At 37.6% G+C, this 19,514-nt stretch overlaps 1 protein-coding gene across 8 annotated transcripts in view; it reads left to right on the forward strand.

The window, feature by feature from the left end:
* The window catches only part of ANO3 (anoctamin 3), a 457,212-nt gene extending 442,693 nt beyond the window's left edge, over positions 1–14,519 (forward strand). For 7 of the 8 annotated variants that reach the window (XM_059874526.1, XM_059874525.1, XM_059874527.1 and 4 more), the window contains 3 exons: positions 4,210–4,290; positions 4,464–4,569; positions 11,250–14,519. In XM_059874526.1, coding sequence (XP_059730509.1) covers positions 4,210–4,290; positions 4,464–4,569; positions 11,250–11,432 — 370 coding nt within the window. In that variant the 3' untranslated portion in view covers positions 11,433–14,519. 8 annotated transcript variants of the gene reach the window in all.
* The last annotated feature ends 4,995 nt before the right edge of the window (positions 14,520–19,514 follow it).

Below are 19,514 nucleotides of genomic sequence, written 5' to 3' on the forward strand. Positions count from 1 at the left end.
GAGAAACTGGAGTTTTTAGCTAGAGGGTAGCTTTAGGTCTGAAAGTAGTGATAAGTGGTTAGTAGTGCTAGGAGAAGCTGCCTCTCCTCCCTTCAGGAGCAGCTCTGGGCTTGCATCTTATCTGGATACAGGACTTGTGCCCCAACAGGCCGAGTCCTGGTTAGGAAGACATCAGCTCTTAGTTCTGCTGATGAGCTAACTAATTTGTCTCAGAACATTGCAGTGCCTTTCTGAACACAAACAAACATCTCAATTTTTCAAAGAGAGGTAATAAAGACATGAGATTTTATTTTATATTTTAGAGTCTTGTCAAGAGATTTTTTTTTTTTTCCCAAGAGATTTTTGACTTGAAGTCAAACTCCCTAGACTTAAGTATTAACTTTGCTTCTTACTAAAAGGCACCTCATCAGTCTGGACCTTTGTTTCAGAAATGATGTCTGAGGTAACATTTTATGAACTGTAAAACACAAAACACTAAAAAAAAAAAAGGTTTTAATATTAGTAGTGAAAAATCACAAAGTCCCCTTTTTCTTAATTCAAAATGGTCTAGAAGCAGACTTTAAAGATTTGAAATACGGAGCACAATTCGCAGCCCTCTTCCTCACAGGCATTATTCGTTAGTGTCTTTACCGCCACCTAGTGGCAGGCGAGAATGAGACTGGCTGGGCACCAGCTGCTTTACATTCCAGTCCTGACTTTTCACTTAGTCAGCATATGAGCCCTTCTCCATAAGCAGTGACTAGGGATGCAGAATCATTTCAAGGAGACATGTGGTGGACTTATGTGATGTTGAAACCACACATTCTCAAGGGCTACCTGTATTCAATTTTCTCTGGATATGCTTAGCAGCTAAATTGGAGTACCGTCATTCAGATTGGAAATTTCCAGAGCAAGAGGGCAAAAGGACAAGGTGGCAGTGGAGAGGAGAATATTGGCAAGAGAGCAGCTGAAATGATAGATTATGAGGTCTAGGATGGACAGGGAGGGGAGAGAAGTCAGTGGGACCCTATAATTAATATTTGGAGGTTTAGAATAAGATAAATGGGCACTCAAATCCAAGCTCTAACAACACTATGTTCCAGACAGCTTCTCAGTCTGTGGCTTGCATGTCTTCTTCAGTGTTCATGAGGTCAATACTATTTTCATAATAATACTAAGATACTATTTGCTTTTTTTACCACATTGAAGTCTGCACAGATGGTACAAAAGCACTGGTGGATAAAATTTTGGGGTGGCTTTGCATCTCTCAAAGCAGTGGCACCAAAAACAAACTAGTAATGACAGTATTTCTCACTACAGTCACCATTTTTAAGATGCCAGTACGAAATTTCAGATGGTTGAATACCATTACCGACGCAATGGGCGTGAGTTTGAGCAGACTGCAGGAGAAGTGAAAGACAGGGATGCCTGGCGCGCTGCAGTCCACGGGGTCGCAAAGAGCTGGACGCGACTTAGCAACTGAACAACAAAGACATTTCAAAATATCTTGGATGCAGCGTAATAATTATCAATTGTATCAAGCCTCTACCCTTGAATAAATGTCTTCTCAATATTCTATCTGACAAAACACGAAGTGTGCATGAAGCACACGTGCTATATCCTGAAGTGTGATGGGAGTGTCACAGAAGAGCACCTGTGTGATTGCTGGAGCTGCATACCAAACCAACATTTTTTTCAACAATTGCCAGACAAAGAACAATTACCAAACTATGAGTATTCAGACTTGGGTATTTAGCAAACACTCTTTTATAAAATGCACAAAACTAGCTTGTCATTTTAAGGAAAATAATCAAGAATGTTTGTGGGGCTTGAGAGTTTCCCAGTATTTATTTTTTCTGATAAAAATCAGTGGTGATATTAACAATTGTGCTTTTTCATGGTCTTCAGTAAAAAATAAATCAATATATGGGATATCTGCATAAGCAGCGGTCCCCAAACTTTTGGGCACCAGGGACCAGTTTTGTGGAAGACAGTTTTTCAAGACCTGGGAGAGGAGGGATGGTTTGGGGTGATTCAAGTGCATCACATTTATTGTGCACTTTATTTCCAATCTAGTGCTACTGCCGATCTGACAGGTACCAGTCTGTGGCCCAGAGGTTGGGGACCCCTGATTTATCTTTTCATTTGGAAAAGATGTTCTCCAAATGGCCCCTATTTGATATCACGGAATCATGCTTGGATAAATGATGAATTCAGAGTACAAGATAGACCTGCTATGAAACAATTTATGTGAAAGTTCATTGAAACTTTAAGATTCCACGTTGCAACAAAAACTTGAGACATTACCATAGGTGGGGCTTTGGTGGAATACCAAAGAAAAATACTAACATTTATCTGAAATATTAAAATAGTCTTCCTTTTTCCAACTAGTTAATCTGTATGAGGCCAGATTTTCTACTTAACCTTCAACAAAAACAACACATTGCAACAGATTTAATGCAGGTATCCCAAGATGACTCAAGTGGTAAAGAATCCACCTGCCAATGCAGGAGACCCAAGACACTTGGGTTCAGTCCCTGAGTCAGGAAGATCCACTGGAGGAGAAAATGGCAACCCACTCCAGAATTCTTGCCTGGGAAATCCCGCAGACAGAGGAGCCTGGTGGACTACAGTCCATGGGGTCGAAAGAGTTGGATACGATGGAGCACACATGAGTATCTTGTTGTTGCTCAGTCGCTCAGTCGTGTCTTGACTCTTTGTAACCCTGTGGACTGCAGCACACCAAGGTTCCCTGTCCTTTACCATCTCCTGGAGCTTGCTCAAACTCATGTCCATTGAATCAGTGATGGCATCCAACCATCTTATCTTCTGTTGTCCCCTTCTCTTCTTGCTTTCAATCTTAGCTGTCTTCTATTAAGGCAGATATTAAGGTATTTTGCAAACATGTAAATCTGTGTCATCTCTCACTCCAATTTTTTCTTTTGGAACATATATTTTTCAAATGTGTTTTTATATTATTTGAATGGATTTGATAGTTATTTACAACGAGTTAACATAATATTTTCTAAATTTCTCTTTCAATTTCTAATGTGGTAAATATCAATTGATACGCATGCTTGCATGCTAAGTCACTTCAGTCGTGTCCAGCTCTGCAACCCCATGGACTGTAGCCTGCCAGGCTCTGCTGTCCGTGGGATTCTCCAGGGAAGAATACTGGAGTTGGTTGCTATGCCTTCCTCTAGGGGATCTTCCCAACCCAGGGATCGAAACAGTGTCTCTTATCATTTTCTGCATTGGCAGATGGGCTCTTTACCACTAATTCTACCTGGTTGCCCTTATGCAAATAGCTCCTTGAGATCCTCAATGCCTATTTTAAATGTATAGGGTATCTGAAACCAGAAATTTTGAGAATTATAATACTAAAGAAAGTCATTTAGTTTCTGTAAATATTAGTTTTTTTAATCCACCTGATGGAAATAATAAGCTTCTAAAGTTATTGTAAAATTTGACCCTGATTACAATTTAATACTGAACCATCAGGGTAGGGAATTTTGCCTATATTGTTTACTGTTGAATACCAAGTATCTAGAATTTTCTAACAAATTTTAGGTCCTCAAATATAAATTGAATAAGTTAATAAATCACAAATAAGCATTTTTATCAACTGGCTGCTTGATTATAATTATCCAAATACTGTAACATGTATATATATGTATATTTATAAAAGTATATTTATGTAATTTCAATGCATATGAAATAACCACAATGCTCACTGCATGAAAGAAAGTGAAAGTGAAGTGGCTCAGTCGTGTCCGACTCTTTGCAACTCCATGAACGGTAGCCTACCAGGCTCCGCCGTCCATGGGATTTTCCAGGCAAGAATACTGGAGTGGGCTGCCATTTCCTTCTCCAGGAGATCTTCCCAACCCAGGGATCGAACCCGGGTCTCCTGCTTTGCAGACAGACGCTTTACTGTCTGAGCCACCAGGGAAATCCACCCACTGCATAGTGAACATTTAACAAAATATAAGTCAAGTGATAGGGCAAGACAGAAACTATTGCAGGGAAATCACAGGCAAGAGTCAGTCTCATTAAGGTATAATCACAGGTATAGTGAGTCAGGGAATAGAATCAGAGAGCTGAGTTGCTCAGAGTTTATAAATAGAATGAATGGCATAACAGCACTTACTAAATCCCATCATTTGTAATGAAGGAGTTGGATTAGAAATTTATGAATCTGAGTCACATGATGCTTTCTTTTCTTTTCAGTTGTTTAACAGGATATGTCAACAATAGCCTATCCTTCTTTGACCTGAGTGAACTTGGCATAGGAAAATCTGGGTATTGCAGGTACTTAAAAATTATAGCTGTCTTTTCTTTTTGCTTTCACCATTCCATCTCCTCCATTCAACATGTTAATGGGAACACTGAAATTGTCATTTTGAAGTTTTGGCAAATAAAGAATATTTGGGATCTTCACATCTTGATCTCTATTCTCCAAACTCTGTTTTTGTGGATTTTAGGTACCGAGACTACAGAGGTCCTCCTTGGAGTTCCAAACCCTATGAATTCACCCTCCAGTACTGGCATATCCTCGCTGCTAGATTGGCCTTCATTATTGTGTTTGAGGTTAGTCACAGGCTGATAAAATTACTGTAGATAAACACTTTTCCAACTGATACATTAATTGTTTCTTTGAACTCAGTTTCTCACTGACTTCCAAAACTGGAGCTGACTATGTACCTGTAAAAGATTTAAATACAACGAAACCATGGTGACAAGTACAAAAAAGGCAAGGGCTGAATAATGTAAGTTAAAGAGTATTTATATCAGAAAACTAGGATAATCTCTAGGTCCATGGTGGACCTACATATTATCACTTAGTGAAGTAAGCCAGACAGAGAATGACAAATATATTCCACTTATTTGTGGAATGTAAAAAAGTGACACAAATAAATTTGTTTATAAAACAGAAACAAACTCACAGACAGAAGACAAATGTATGGTTACTAAAGGAGAAAGAGGGGGATAAATTAGGAGTTTGGGATTAACATATACGTATATACGTGAACTGTGAACTTCCAGATGTTCAAGCTTGTTTTAGAAAAGGCAGAGGAACCAGAGATCAAATTGCCAACATCCGCTGGATCATTGAAAAGCAAGAGAGTTCCAGAAAAACATCTAGTTCTGCTTTATTGACTATGCCAAAGCCTTTGACTGTGTGGATCACAATAAACTGGAAAATTCTGAAAGAATAGGGAATACCAGACTACCTGACCTGCCTTTTTTTTTTTTTTCTGACCTGCCTTTTGAGAAACCTATATGCAGGTCAGGAAGCAACAGTTAGAACTAGACATGGAAAAACAGACTGGTTCCAAATAGGAAAAGGAGTTCGTCAAGGCTGTATATTGTCACCCTGCTTATTTAACTTCTATGCAGAGTACATCATGAGAAATGCTGGGCTGGAAGAAGCACAAGCTGGAGTCAAGATTGCCGGGAGAAATATGACATGACACCACCCTTAAGGCAGAAAGTGAAAAAGAACTAAAGAGCCTCTTAATGAAAGTGAAAGAGGAGAGTGAAAAAGTTGGCTTAAAGCTCAACATTCAGAAAACGAAGATCATGGCATCTGGTCCCATCACTTCATGGCAAATAGATGGGGAAACAGTGGAAACCGTGTCAGACTTTATCTTTTTGGGCTCCAAAATCACTGCAGATGGTGATTGCAGCCATGAAATTAAAAGATGCTTACTCCTTGGAAGAAGTTATGACCAACCTAGATAGCATATTGAAAAGCAGAGACACTACTTTGCCAACAAAGGTCCGTCTAGTCAAGGCTATGGTTTTTCCTGTGGTCATGTATGGATGTGAGAGTTGGACTGTGAAGAAAGCTGAATGCCAAAGAATTGATGCTTTTGAACTGTGGTGTTGGAGAAGACTTTTGAGAATCCCTTGGACTGCAAGGAGATCCAACCAGTCCATTCTAAAGGAGATCAGCCCTGGGTGTTCTTTGGAAGGAATGATGCTAAAGCTGAAACTCCAGTACTTTGGCCACCTCATGCGAAGAGTTGACTCATTGGAAAAGACTCTGATGCTGGGAGGGATTGGGGGCAGGAGGAGAAGGGGACGACAGAGGATGAGATGGCTGAATGGCATCACCAACTCGATGGACATGAGTTTGAGTGAACTCCGGGAGTTGGTGATGGACAGGGAGGCCTGGTGTGCTGCAATTCATGGGGTCGCAAAGAATTAGACACAACTGAGCAACTGAACTGAACTGATTACTATATATCAAATAGATGACAAAAAATGACCTACTATATAGCTTAGAAAACTATATTCAATATTTTATAATAACGTATAAGGTAAAAGAATCTGAAAAAATAGAGTATATGTATATATATATAAGTCAGTCACTTTGCTTTATACCTGAAGCTAACACAGCATTATAAATCAACTGTACTTCAACTTAGTTATGAGCACCATAGTAACCAAATTTGAAAAGGAAAGAATGATTTTCATAATCTAACAAAAGAACCCATATTTGTTCATCGGATGGAGAGATTATCTTCTGAACAATCAACTCTAATTATAGTTAATCATATGTATTTGTGAAAGTGAAAGTGAAGTCTCTCAGTCGTGTGTGACTCTTTGCAACCCCGTGGACTGTGGCCCATCAGGCTCCTCCGTCCATGGGATTCTCCAGGCAAGAATACTGGAGTGGGTTGCCATTTCCTTCTTCATGTGTATTTGTATAAGCATACAAATAATTCAGTAATTTATGCCTGAGAACACTTTTATAAAAATTGCACAGATTTTGATGATCAGAGTGATACAGTAATACTAGATTGTAGTCCTGTTAAGAAATTTAGAGAAGCTACAATATCATTGCCTTGCTTAAAATATAGCTAGCCTGATACAGTGAAGAACTTAATTAAATGCCTCAGTTACCAGCAACCTTCCATCATGGATCCATGACACCAATGATTCCCTCTTTTTTTTTTCTCTTTTCATTCCCTGCTACCCGCTCCCTCCATAAGCACCCACTCTGTCTTCTTCTGTGGAAGATGCTCCACATCTTGATTTGAATATATGTTTGTTTATAAATATATACGTGTGTGTGTGTGTGTGTAGTATTACTTTAAGTACTATTTTTCAGAATTACTTCAATGGTATTATGTAATAATTCATTTTATCCCTTGCCATTGTACTTTTTCAGATCTAGAGAGACATCTATCCATGAGATCTGTAATTTATTTTCTTTACTTATGATATTTCATCAAAATTAAATACCATACGTACCGTACGATAGGTACTTGCTGCTGCTGCTGCTGCTAAGTCGCTTCAGTCGTGTCCGACTCTGTGCAACCCCAGAGATGGCAGCCCACCAGGCTCCCCCGTACCCGGGATTCTCCAGGCAAGAACACTGGAGCGGGTTGCCATTTCCTTCTCCAATGCATGAAAGTGAAAAGTGAAAGAGAAGTCGCTCAGTTGTGTCAGACTCTAGCGACCCCATGGACTGCAGCCTACCAGGCTCCTCCGTCCATGGGATTTTCTAGGCAAAAGTACTGGAGTGAGATGCCATTGCCTTCTAGACCTACAATAATTCTCTACCTCATTGTGTCTGTTATTAAGACTATAGGACATGTTATCTTGTAAACACATTAAGGGTTTTTAAGGAGTATTTTACTCAGGTGTGGAATTGTTAGTTTGTATGGGTACTTGGTTTCATGTATAATAATACCGACAGAGTGCTCTTCAAAATTCTCCTGGATTTCCACCAGATTTTCATAGTATCTGATTTCTAATATTTTGCATTTGTAAAAGAGTAAGGTAATATTTTGCTCTAACTTTTTTTGTTATAACCTGTTATAATGACACTGACCATCACTTTTAGTACTAGAAAGCCATTGAGGCTTCCTTTTTTTGTGTGTGTCTTATAACTTTGATCCATTTTGGATTGTTTTTCCAGTGTATTTGTTAACCAAATTTTATGATTTCCTTATCTATTTTATGTATTAATCTTCACCAGTTATATACATAGCAGATGTCATTTTTTGTCCACAACCTATTAGTCTTACCTGTAAACAGATAATGTTCAATTTTGATGTGGTCAAGCCCATAACTGTTTACCTTTCATGGTGTGTGCTTATTCTGCATAGCTTAGTTAAGACATTTTCCTTATCTCCAATTCAAAAAGGTATTCTACTACATTTTTACTATTAACTTTATAGTTTTACCTATCACATGTCTTTAAGATACCTGGAGTTCTTATAGGGTCTGAAAGAAAAAGTTATTTTTTTATTCTCCATATAGTAAAATAATTTTTGCACTGCAATTTACTGAATAATCTATTATCTATCCACTGACTTGTAAAACCATCTCTGTTATATTTCAAGTTCCTATATTATCACGGGTATATCTCTGACCTTAGTATTTTGAGTTATCACTCTGTAACTGGAACACTATTGCACTATATAAATGCAATATTTAAATATTTCATATCCAACAAAGCAAGTGACCTTCCATTCCTGCCACATTTTCTCTTAATTTAAAAAATTATCATAGCTAGTTGGAATTATTAGTCATTCATATAAACTGTTTTTCAGGTTCCTTCAAATATTGAGCAAAGACTTTGGTTAGAATTACATTTGTAGAAATCAAATTCTGACTTATTTACAAAATCTCTGTTGTTTCATTAATGAATGTGGAATTTATTCAAATTGTTCTATTCCTTTAATATATTTTTAAATATTCTTTTGCTTATTTTTCCCTTTTAATTTCTAGAAAATTTATAGATATTTTTTATTGCTGTTATGAATGCTATCTAAACTTCCCTTACATGATTTGCTTGATTTTTGCTGGAATACTAATAATGTTTTTAAGATGATCATACCTCCTTGTTTAAGTTCTAGTATTCTGTCTGGTAAATCTGGTGAATTGTCTTTTCAAGTGATAATACCAGTTGCAAATAACAACAGTTTTCGTCTTGAATTCCAAAGTTTCATTGCTTTTATTTGCCTTACTGTATAGCTGGAAACCAATAGGATGTTGAATAGCAGCAGTGTGAACAACCATGTCTTGTTTCCATCTTCAATGGAAACACTTCTGGTTTTTTAAAGTATATTATCTGCTGTAGGTTTTTTAAGGTAAACTCTATCACTTTAAGAAAATTGTCATCTGTTACTGGTTGTGAGAGTGCCTTGATAAATGGATATTAAAATCTAACTTAAAAAAGATTTCCTTTTTAGTATTAAGCCATCCTTGCATATCAATTTCTGAGAATCAGTTTGTAGGTTCATTTATTACCATTGTATACAACTTGGAGATCATGGGATCTGATCCCATCACTTCATGTGGAAACAGTGACAGATTGTATTTTTGGGGGCTCCAGAATCACTGGAGATGGTGACTGCAGCCATGAAATTAAAAGACGCTTCCTCTTTGGAAGAAAAGCTATGACAAACCTAGACAGCATATTAAAAAGCAGAGACATCACTTTGCAGGCAAAGGTCCATATAGTCAAAACTATGGTTTTGCCAGTAGTCATTTACAGATATGAGATTTGGACCATAAAGAAGCCTGAGTGCCAAAGAATTGATGCTTTAGAACTGTGGTGCTGGATAAGACTCTTGAGAGTCCCTTGGACTGCAAGGAGATCAAACCAGTCAATCCTAAAGGGAATTAACCCTGAATATTCATTGGAAGGACTGATGCTGAAGCTGAAGCTCCAATATTTTGGCTTTTTGAGAAGTGAAGAGCTGACTCACTGGAAAAGATCCTGATGATGGGAAAGACTGAGGGCAACAGAAGAAGGGGGCGACAGAGGATGAGATGGTTGGATGGCATCACCAACTCAATGGACATGAGTTTGAGCAAGCTCCAGGAAATGGTGAAGGACAGGAAAGCCTAGCATGCTGCAGTCCTGAGTCACAAAGAGTCAGACATGACAGAGTGACTGAACCACATAGGACTTGGAGCATATTCCTACTTACTAATTTAAATTGTAACAAATGTTTCTAATTTTTACTTCTGTGCTCTTGAGTCACATTGCTGCCTATTCTGTGAATATCAAGTATTTGGTCGGGAAAGAAACTCTTGATCTGCTTATCTATGGGAAAGTATGACTTGCATTTCTATGATTTACTATGCAGTGCTGTTTCCCTGGACACGTACAGCAAGCCCAGTTAAAAGTACCTTTTTCCTTTCCACATAGAGATTAAGTCCTAAGTCCTTCAAGTGAATGGGTTCTTTTCTACAGATCATCCTAACTCTATCAATCAGATTTTTTTTTTTAATCAATGTGACTCAAGAGCACAGAAGTAAAAATTAGAAACATTTGTTACAATTTAAATTAGTGAATGGGTTCTTTTCTACAGATCATCCTAACTCCATCAATCAGATTTTTTTTAATGAGAAATTAAAAGACCTATTATTCATGGGAAAAGAAAAAAGATTCATTTATAATAGTTGAAGTTACTATTTAAGCAGTGCTTATACTGTACCAGGCACCCCTTTGAACTTTTCACATACATTTGCTCTTTTAATTCTTATACCAACCTTTAAAAGATACCAATATTAGCATCATTTTAGAGCTGAGACATAGAGAACATAAGTGATTTGTATAAGGTTACACAGCTAAGAGTGTTGGAGTGAGATTCAAACACACGCAATTTCATTCAGCATCTGTACTTTTAATCACAGGCATATTACCCTTTAATTTTTGTTCCTGCTTTTTTTAATGCAATACTTTTATCAGTTTATTTTAGTATAATATATTTTATCATAGAATAAATGTTGATAAAGATAAGATATTTTAGAGCAGTTATAATAATATATGATTTTAATAGAGTAGAAATTCTGAAAAATGTGTATGCTGGGGGTTGAGTCCAAATTCAGCTTCACAGCTTCACTGTATTCTGTGTGGTTCATACACTGTGTCTTATAACATCTTATAAAGCAGGAATTTTCCCTGCGTATGGTCTTTCTTATCCATGTATGACAATGCATATCATAGCAGTATTGCATAGCATATAAGGGTTTTATGGGTGTGCATGTCAGATTCATTCAGTGTTTGTAAGGTGACATCAACACGTTTTTGTTGTAATACTTATTAGATGGAAGGCAATAAATGTATCCCCAATATAGTTTTGGGATATCTCCAAAATATTCCCAAAATATTCTAGATGGTACATACCGAGTTCTGATGCTTGAATGTAAGGCAAACACAGCATTGTTCATTACTATTTTGTTTTATAATTAGCATTTCAGAATCATTGAAAATGTACTTTCTCCTCTTCAACTTTCAGCACCTTGTTTTTGGGATCAAGTCTTTCATCGCATACCTGATTCCGGATGTACCAAAGAACCTATATGACCGAATAAGACGGGAGAAGTACTTAGTCCAAGAAATGATGTACGAGGCTGAACTAGAACACTTGCAACAGCAGCGGAGAAAAAGTGGTCACCCTGTTCACCATGAATGGCCTTAGTGGATCTGTTGCCCAGTGGGGGCAATACCGTTAGTGGCAAATTATAATTCTAGGTGGGATCTAAGAGGAAGGCATACCTGGCAAACCACATGTATAATATGATACTTGGAAATACATCATAGCCATCTCTGGATTTGAAATATCCAGTCGTCTAGGGAAGAAGAAAAATGGCTCATGACCTTAAAAAATGGTTAGATTGAGAGTGCAGGAAGCCAGGGTCTAATTCTCAGAACCAGCCTCAGGGAGTTGTGTGTTTGGAAACCTCCACCTTCCATCAACACAGTATACGAGGGAGGGTGATGATGAGGTTTCTAATGACAGATTTCCATGTAAATGTACACAAGTCAGGCATGACTTAAAGTATCATGTGGTCCTCATGTGCACACTAATCTGACTTTGGAACCTTAGGTTGAGTTGAGCTACTTACCAAGAAATGACAAATTAGTTATTGCCTTTGCTGCCAGAACTCTGCATCCCTTCAAGTTACTGTTTTATAAGAATTTCCTTTGTTTCCTGCTGGGATTTTTGGATCTCTGTCACAGGAAATTCATGTTGTTTTTCACTGACTATGCAGTTGAAGAGTTGCACAACTTCAGTAGTCAAACCAAAAATCTAAGACTCCAAAAAGAATACCATTCATTGAAATAATACTCTATTGCATTGGCTGCATTCCAATCTGTTTTATCACTAGCAGATTCACTTTCACTGCCTTTTTTTCTCCTTTACTAAAGGCCAATGGAGTCATATTGTTATAAAATATGGATGCTCATTCTCATATCATTTAGAAGATAATGAATCCATATTTTACTGTGGAAGGCTGTTTTCTAGTATACTTAATTTCCACCTCCCTGATTTATTACAGTTCTCACAGAATAACTTGAAATGCTGTAAATATATTGATTTTCCTTGTACCTTTGCACCTTGCAATATGGAACCCAAGTTATTAATACAATTCATGCAGCTCTGAGACCAGTTACACAATATTCCACTGTAGCTTGTTTATTCAGGAAAACAGAAGCCAGATGCTTTGCAACATGTAAGCTTTTCCAACAATGTGCACTCTTGCTCGTGAGCTGATGAAAACAATGCATGAATATAAATTTATATTATTTGTAAAAGAACACATTTTTTTGAGTTTTACTTTCTCTTCATCACTGAAGGGAGTTTTCTGTTATTTCTTTGGTAGATTGATTTGGTTTATTTTTGAAAACTCACTAGAAACAAAGTCAAATTAATTGTGAAAGACATTGTTTTTGCTTGTTGTGGAGTTGCTGTTTCTCTGAACTCTGTGAGCATGAATGTTCACAGACTGATGTTGAGGAGGCATTCAAACAAAGTCTGGTGGAGGCATAAACTATGGGGGCAGGATGGGAAGAAAGAGAAGAGTTGAATTAAGAAAATATATAGTAGAAATCAAGACACTTTTTCTTGCAAAACAAAACTAATCTCAATTTTCTTCTTCTGGGAATGGGATTAGGCATGCATAGTCATGGTGGTGGTGGTTCAGTTGCTAAGTCATGCCCATTTTTTTGAGACCCCATGGACTGTAGCCTGCCAGGCTCCTCTGTCCATGGGATTCTCCAGACAAGAATATTGGAGGGTTTGCCATTTCCTTCTCCATGGGATCTTCCCGACCCAGGGATCGAACCCAAATCTCATACATTGACAAGCAGACTCTTTACCACTGAGCCACTAGAGAAGCCCATATGTAATCATGCATTCATACACATATGCGGTTGTTTTGTGTGCCGTTTAAAGGTACAGTTATTTCCAAAATTTATAAAGACCTGTGGAAATAAAACTACTTTGTATATATGCAAGGGTTTCTCTAGCAAGAAAAATCATAAAGTTTCTCTTCACTATTTAAAAAATTTTAACAATGAAGTGTTTTTTGTTTTGTTTTATTTTAGTTTTCCTTCTTTCTCTCCAGAGATAAATAAATCACAGTGGTTGGTTGATTTTTGTCAAAAATACTTACTTCCCTACCTGCCCTCTGATTCTGAGCAAGAGGAAGAACTTCAGACTCTAAATGTCCCTCCCATTCCCTTGTCTCAAGGAATTCTTCCATTCAGATTCCAGAATCTTCCTCAGATTCCAGAGAGGTTTTGTTTCTGCCACCTGCCTATTCACAGTAACTAACTGTACTAATTTCACAAAGAAACTTTAAATACTTCCATTTTGTAGCATCTGCATTTCCTTTTCTTTGTTTGTTAAATATATACTCATGCCTGAGGATAAATACTCTCTATGCCTATTGAAGACATAAAAGAACCTGACATTTATGTCCTTTAACAATTAGGGACACAAGGCAAAACCATTTGCCTTATAGTAAAGAATACAGATAGCCCTTGAGAATTTGTCTCTTTCTGAGTTATTTTTATACAACCATATAAAATCATATTGATTACCTAGCAGGAATAAATGAAAAGAAAAAGGTATTTTTAATAAAAATTATGATACATTGATTTAGGAAATGCCTTCTCTGATATTTTTGAAATCGATGGAAAAACAGAGAAACAATGAAAAACATTATCTGAAATTCTCCTTTTGTGAAGCAATGCAGTAGAATCTAGTTATATCTTCATCATCGTTGACAGCAAAATATTGACAGCCCCTCACAGTATATCGGTTTTAGACAACTCAGCTTTAGTTGAGAGAAATATTTTATATCATGGTTTTCGTATGAATACAAATTATTTCTCAAAGATTTATATAACACACTATTCTCAGGAATTCTGTATTACATGAATGCTGCTTATATATTTTCTTATTCTAAATTGTTGTCTTTTCAAGCAGATAACTAATATATACATGTATGTGCATGCTCTCAGCCTTGACAAGTTGCGCCAGGCTGTAGCATTTTCATTGTACAGTGTGTGGAAAATTGCTCTAGGTTATAGCTGAAATTGTTTGCAGTTGTCTGAGTCCGTGCACGCACTTTGAGATAAAATGTGCCTGAGTGACTGCATGAGGAGATACAACTTCTGAATGCTGCATATTCTTCCAAAATGACTCTTAGCACAATCTGTTGTAGAATGCGATGAAAAGGAATCTTTTTCACTCAATAAATTTTCATGTGAGATGGTATTTTTTCTATAATATGCATGTTAATTTAATCCTGTTTGTTCTCTAAGTTTGACGCTGGGATTTGTTGAGTGTGTATGGGAAGAGGGCATTACACGTTCTTTAGTTCTCCAAGGCAAGAGTTTCCTTTTCTTTGGGCCCTTCCCCACACTTGAAAGGTTTTGACTCTTTGTCTTCCAATAAACTATCATCATCAAGGCATTTCCTCATATGGTAGTGCAGACGGAGTACCACATTGATCCTAATAGTGCTTTGTGTTAGCAAAGATGGGAGAGGAGCTTGATCTTGTCACGTAGAAGCATTTTCTTTCTTTCTTTTTTTGACACTTGCACTGGCTCTATCAGTTGCCATTAAAATCTCCTTAGAACAGGAAGTTTAGCAGATATTATAATTCATGCCAACGAAGGAGGACAAATTGAACCTGCTGTCAACAAGAAGCCACCAAATGGCCCATTTTTTTCTCAATGTGATGGGGCAAATTGAAAATCCAGGTTGTGCAAAGAGTTGCGTAACTGATAAGGCTGAATTGATTAGTCTATCAGTTGGTAACAGGGAGACATAAGCCGAGAGTATGATGTGTTTGTGTATATGTGTGTGTGTGTGTGTGTGTGTGTGTGTGTGTGTGTGAGAGAGAGTGGGTGCATCCACACACAGGACTAGGAATTCATTTTATTCTGTAAAAAACAGTGAGCACTTACTCTCTGTGAGATATGCCTAACTCAATCCTGTTACATTCATCTGATATTTTTATTTTCCCCCAAATCTCAGTATTATAACAAGCTCTGAAAACAATTGTAAGTTTTATCCAGAGCATCAGTGAACCTCTCATATCCTTCCTGTTATCCTCAGTAGCTGAAAAGAAAACATTTTAGGTGTGACTTAGAAAACCCAGCTTCTAGTGGAAAGGAGGGCATTCCCATATAGACATTTCTATTCAAAATGAAATGTGTCAACAAAACAGTCTGAAGACTGATTTGACTTGCGCTTGAATCACTAATCAGTGTAGGTTCTCGCTAGCTAGGATTCACATACTTGTAGTGGTGTTAAGGTACCTTCAAGAGTGCTTGTCAGCTGTGTTCATCTCGGAAACGACACCCATGACCACATTAAATGGTTTTCTTTCTAGAGAACACAGATATTAGAGTCACTGCATCCTAGCCACATCCACAAGACATGTTTTCAGGAAAGTAAGATGACAGCAGGCAGATTGGGAGAAGAGACTCATATCTGAGACCAGATCCAATTTCTTAGACCATCACATTAAGGAAAAGACATCTATACCTCCTGCCTTATACTTTATGATGGTATCAACGTGTGCTCCTTGAGGAGCACATTCTTCTTGAGGGGAAAAAAAAAGCAACTGTTCCATGTATCAGTTCAGTTCAGTCGCTCAGTCGTGTCCAACTCTTTGAGACCCCATGAATAGCAGCACACCAGGCCTCCCTGTCCATCACCAATTCCTGGAGTTCACTCAGACTTATGTCCGTCGAGTCGGTGATGCCATCCAGCCATCTCATCCTCTGTCGTCCCCTTCTCCTCCTGCCCCTAATCCCTCCCAGCATCAGGGTCTTTTCCAATGAGTCAACTCTTCGCATGAGGTGGCCAAAGTATTGGAGTTTCAGCTTTAGCATCAGTTCCATGTATAACTATCCCCAGAGTGGGAGCCTTGTACAGTAGACAGGACAGTCAGCTAGGTGGGTTCAGCTTCACATCTTTCCCTGAGAAGGAAGGTGATGATACTTTCATACATATGCTGTCATTGACTTATTCAGGGTATTTGTTCGCTCTCAGTTCTCTCTCTGTGGGAAAAGCATTATCTTTGCTCTGTTTTTCAGAAAACAAACATTTCCTAAAGTTATTAGCTGAAAACAAAACTTAATGAGATCCATTTCGATGATTCCCCACGAAAATGATTGTCATGTGGATAGCTAACCCCCCTGTGGTATTTAAGCTGCCTGCAAATTTTTATAATTATTTTGTCAATACCCCTCAATGCTGCCAGGTCAACACTTCAGACCAAATTTAATATCTTTTCTAACAAAAATATGAGCAGATTGTCTCACTGATTTTGACATATTATACTTTTTTTGGATGCTGTTCTGTAAGTGAGAGAAGGGAGAATTGAATGATCAGTAAACTTTGATAGCAAAGATAATTATGGAAGCAGTGTTCTGAGAATGGTGAGCACGGGCACAATGGGACTTTCCTACAAAACCAAAAATGGCTATTTTGCAGATCCTGATTCAGCATCTGCTGTCAGAACACCCTGCCTTCTTTCTGACTGAAAAACAATTTCAGTTTAGTTCATCTTTTAATATGAAGAAGAAATGGAGGGTTTATGGTCTTGTTTTCCTTTTTTTTTCTTTTCTATTTTAAGACATGAAGCTAAATCTAGTAAGCTTAGATTTCAGTGACAACTCTAGTTAAAGAATAATCGTCTCAGTTTTCAATGTTGAAGATGAAAATGCACTTAAGTGCAAAATCTTATCTTCCTGGAATGGTGGTTGGCCTCTATAGTGTAATTTTCAAGTAGGAAAGAATTATTAGTGTCCTGTAATTGGGGGGATTTGGGGATGGCCAGAAGAGAAAGACTGGATTTCTCCACACATTTTTGTTCTCAATATGAGAGTTGCATTGCAGCCATATATTTAACTTGATGATTATAAATATCAATTTTTTTCTTTTTACTTTCAACTTTTGCTCTGAAAATGTGAAAAAATCTTAAAGTATGAATCTTAACAATGGTGATTATTAATCTTTAAACATTCCAAACTTTCATAAGAAATTTTAAAGCCAATTAAGGAATTCTTTGTTCTGTTGAGGTAGAATAAGTTTTTTAGATGGTATCTTCCCAAAGATACCGTTACTGAAAGAAGGTCGGCATTATTGAAGAAAGTGAACAATAAAGATTCATAAGTTTTTATAATGTAGATTCTGAATCGGTCAACAACATTGTCTGATTGCTCAGTTCTCTACAAATTCTGCCTGACTATATTATACTGCTACAAATAAGCAATTTGGGGATTGCTTATTTATTTTCTTACACGGCAGTTACATTGGCATGAAAGCAATACACTACATGAAATTTATTCTTAGCTTTTCAAATGTGTTGAAGCAGACTCTATAATTGGGAACCGTGTGTTGTGAATACCTGAGTATACACTTGCTTTAAGATTTTTAAAAAGAGATGAATTGTTGCTTATAGAAATTCCTGAGGACAAATAAGCCATGTCCAGAAATGCTACCATCATTATATTTGCTTTTCTTTTATTTACAGTAACCAATTTTATTGTCATAAAATCCCCTTAATGTTTATTTCTCTGTCTGTATGTGTGTGTGTATGTGTATATGTAGCCCTGGGTAGCCCAGCTGTTACAAGCACTATCCAAAACACTGAAAAAGAAGTCATGTTTTATAACAGTATGTCAGATCTTATTTTGACATATGTTTGCTTGCTCACTTGGTTGACCTCCCATACTATGTTGTTTAAATAGAAGATTTTAGAGAAGATAACTATTTTCATCCCACTCCTGACCCTAGTCAGTCAGTCAGTCAGTCAGATCAGTTGCTCAGTCGTATCCGACTCTTTGTGACCCCATGAACTGCAGCAAGCCAGGCCTCCCTGTCCATCACCAACTCCTGGAGTCCACCCAGACCCATGTCCATTAAGGGGGTGATGCCAAACAATTTCATCCTCTTTCTTCCCCTTCTCCTCCTGCCCTCAATCTTTCCCAGCATCAGGGTCTTTTCAAATGAGTCAGCTCTTCGTGTCAGGTGGCCAAAATATTGGAGTTTCAGCTTCAACATCAGTACTTCCAATGAACACCCAGGACTGATCTCCTTTAGGATGGATTGGTTGGATCTCCTTGCAGTCCAAGGGACTCTCAAGAGTCTGCTCCAACACCACGGTTCAAAAGCATCAAATCTTCCACACTCAGCTTTCTTTATAGTCCAACTTTCACATCCATACATGACCACTGGAAAAACCATAGCCTTCACTAGATGGACCTTTGTTGGCAAAATGATGTCTCTGCTTTTTAATATGCTGTCTAGGTTGGTCATAACTTTCCTTCCAAGGAGCAAGCATCTTTTAATTTCATGGCTGCAAATCACCATCTCCAGTGATTTTGGAGACCAGAAAAATAAAGTTAGCCACTGTTTCCACTGTTTCCCCATCTATTTGCCACGAAGTGATGGGACTGGATGCCATGATCTTAGTTTTCTGAATGTTGAGCTTTAAGCCAACTTTTTCACTCTCCTCTTTCACTTTCATCAAGAGGCCCTTTAGTTCTTCTTCACTTTCTGCTGTAAGGGTGGTGTCATCTGCATATCTGAGGTTATTGATATTTCTCCTGGCAATCTTGATTCCAGCTTGTGCTTCTTCCAGCCCAGCGTTTTTCATGATGTACTCTGCATATAAGTTAAATAAGCAGGGTGACAATATACAGCCTTGACGTACTCCTTTTCCTATTTGGAACCAGTCTGTTGTTCCATGTCCAGTTCTAATTGTTGCTTCCTAACCTGTATACAGGTTTCTCAAGAGGCAGGTCAAGTGGTCTGGTATGCCTATCTCTTTCAGAATTTTCCACAGTTTATTGTGATCCACACAGTCAAAGGCTTTGGCATAGTCAATAAAGCAGAAATAGATGTTTTTCTGGAACTCTTGCTTTTTCGATGATCCAGCGGATGTTGGCAATTTCATCTCGGGTTCCTCTGCCTTTTCTAAAACCAGCTTGAACATCTGGAAGTTTGAATGAACTTCAATCTGCACTTATATTTAGAAGATATAATTAAAATAATTATATATTTTCATTATGTATATCTATTCTTATTCTATAGGCATTTTCCCCCTAAAATTAGTTATACAAATGGCATTAAATTGAGTGGTATTCCAAGGCTCTATCAAAAAGCTACGTACACTTTTGGAAATATAAAAATATCATCTTAAATTTCCTGTTGATGTACAGAAGCATTATTATTAACCAACAGTTTCCATTA

Source organism: Bos taurus, chromosome 15 (genome assembly GCF_002263795.3).
Source record: "Bos taurus isolate L1 Dominette 01449 registration number 42190680 breed Hereford chromosome 15, ARS-UCD2.0, whole genome shotgun sequence".
NCBI classification, from domain to species: domain Eukaryota; kingdom Metazoa; phylum Chordata; class Mammalia; order Artiodactyla; family Bovidae; genus Bos; species Bos taurus.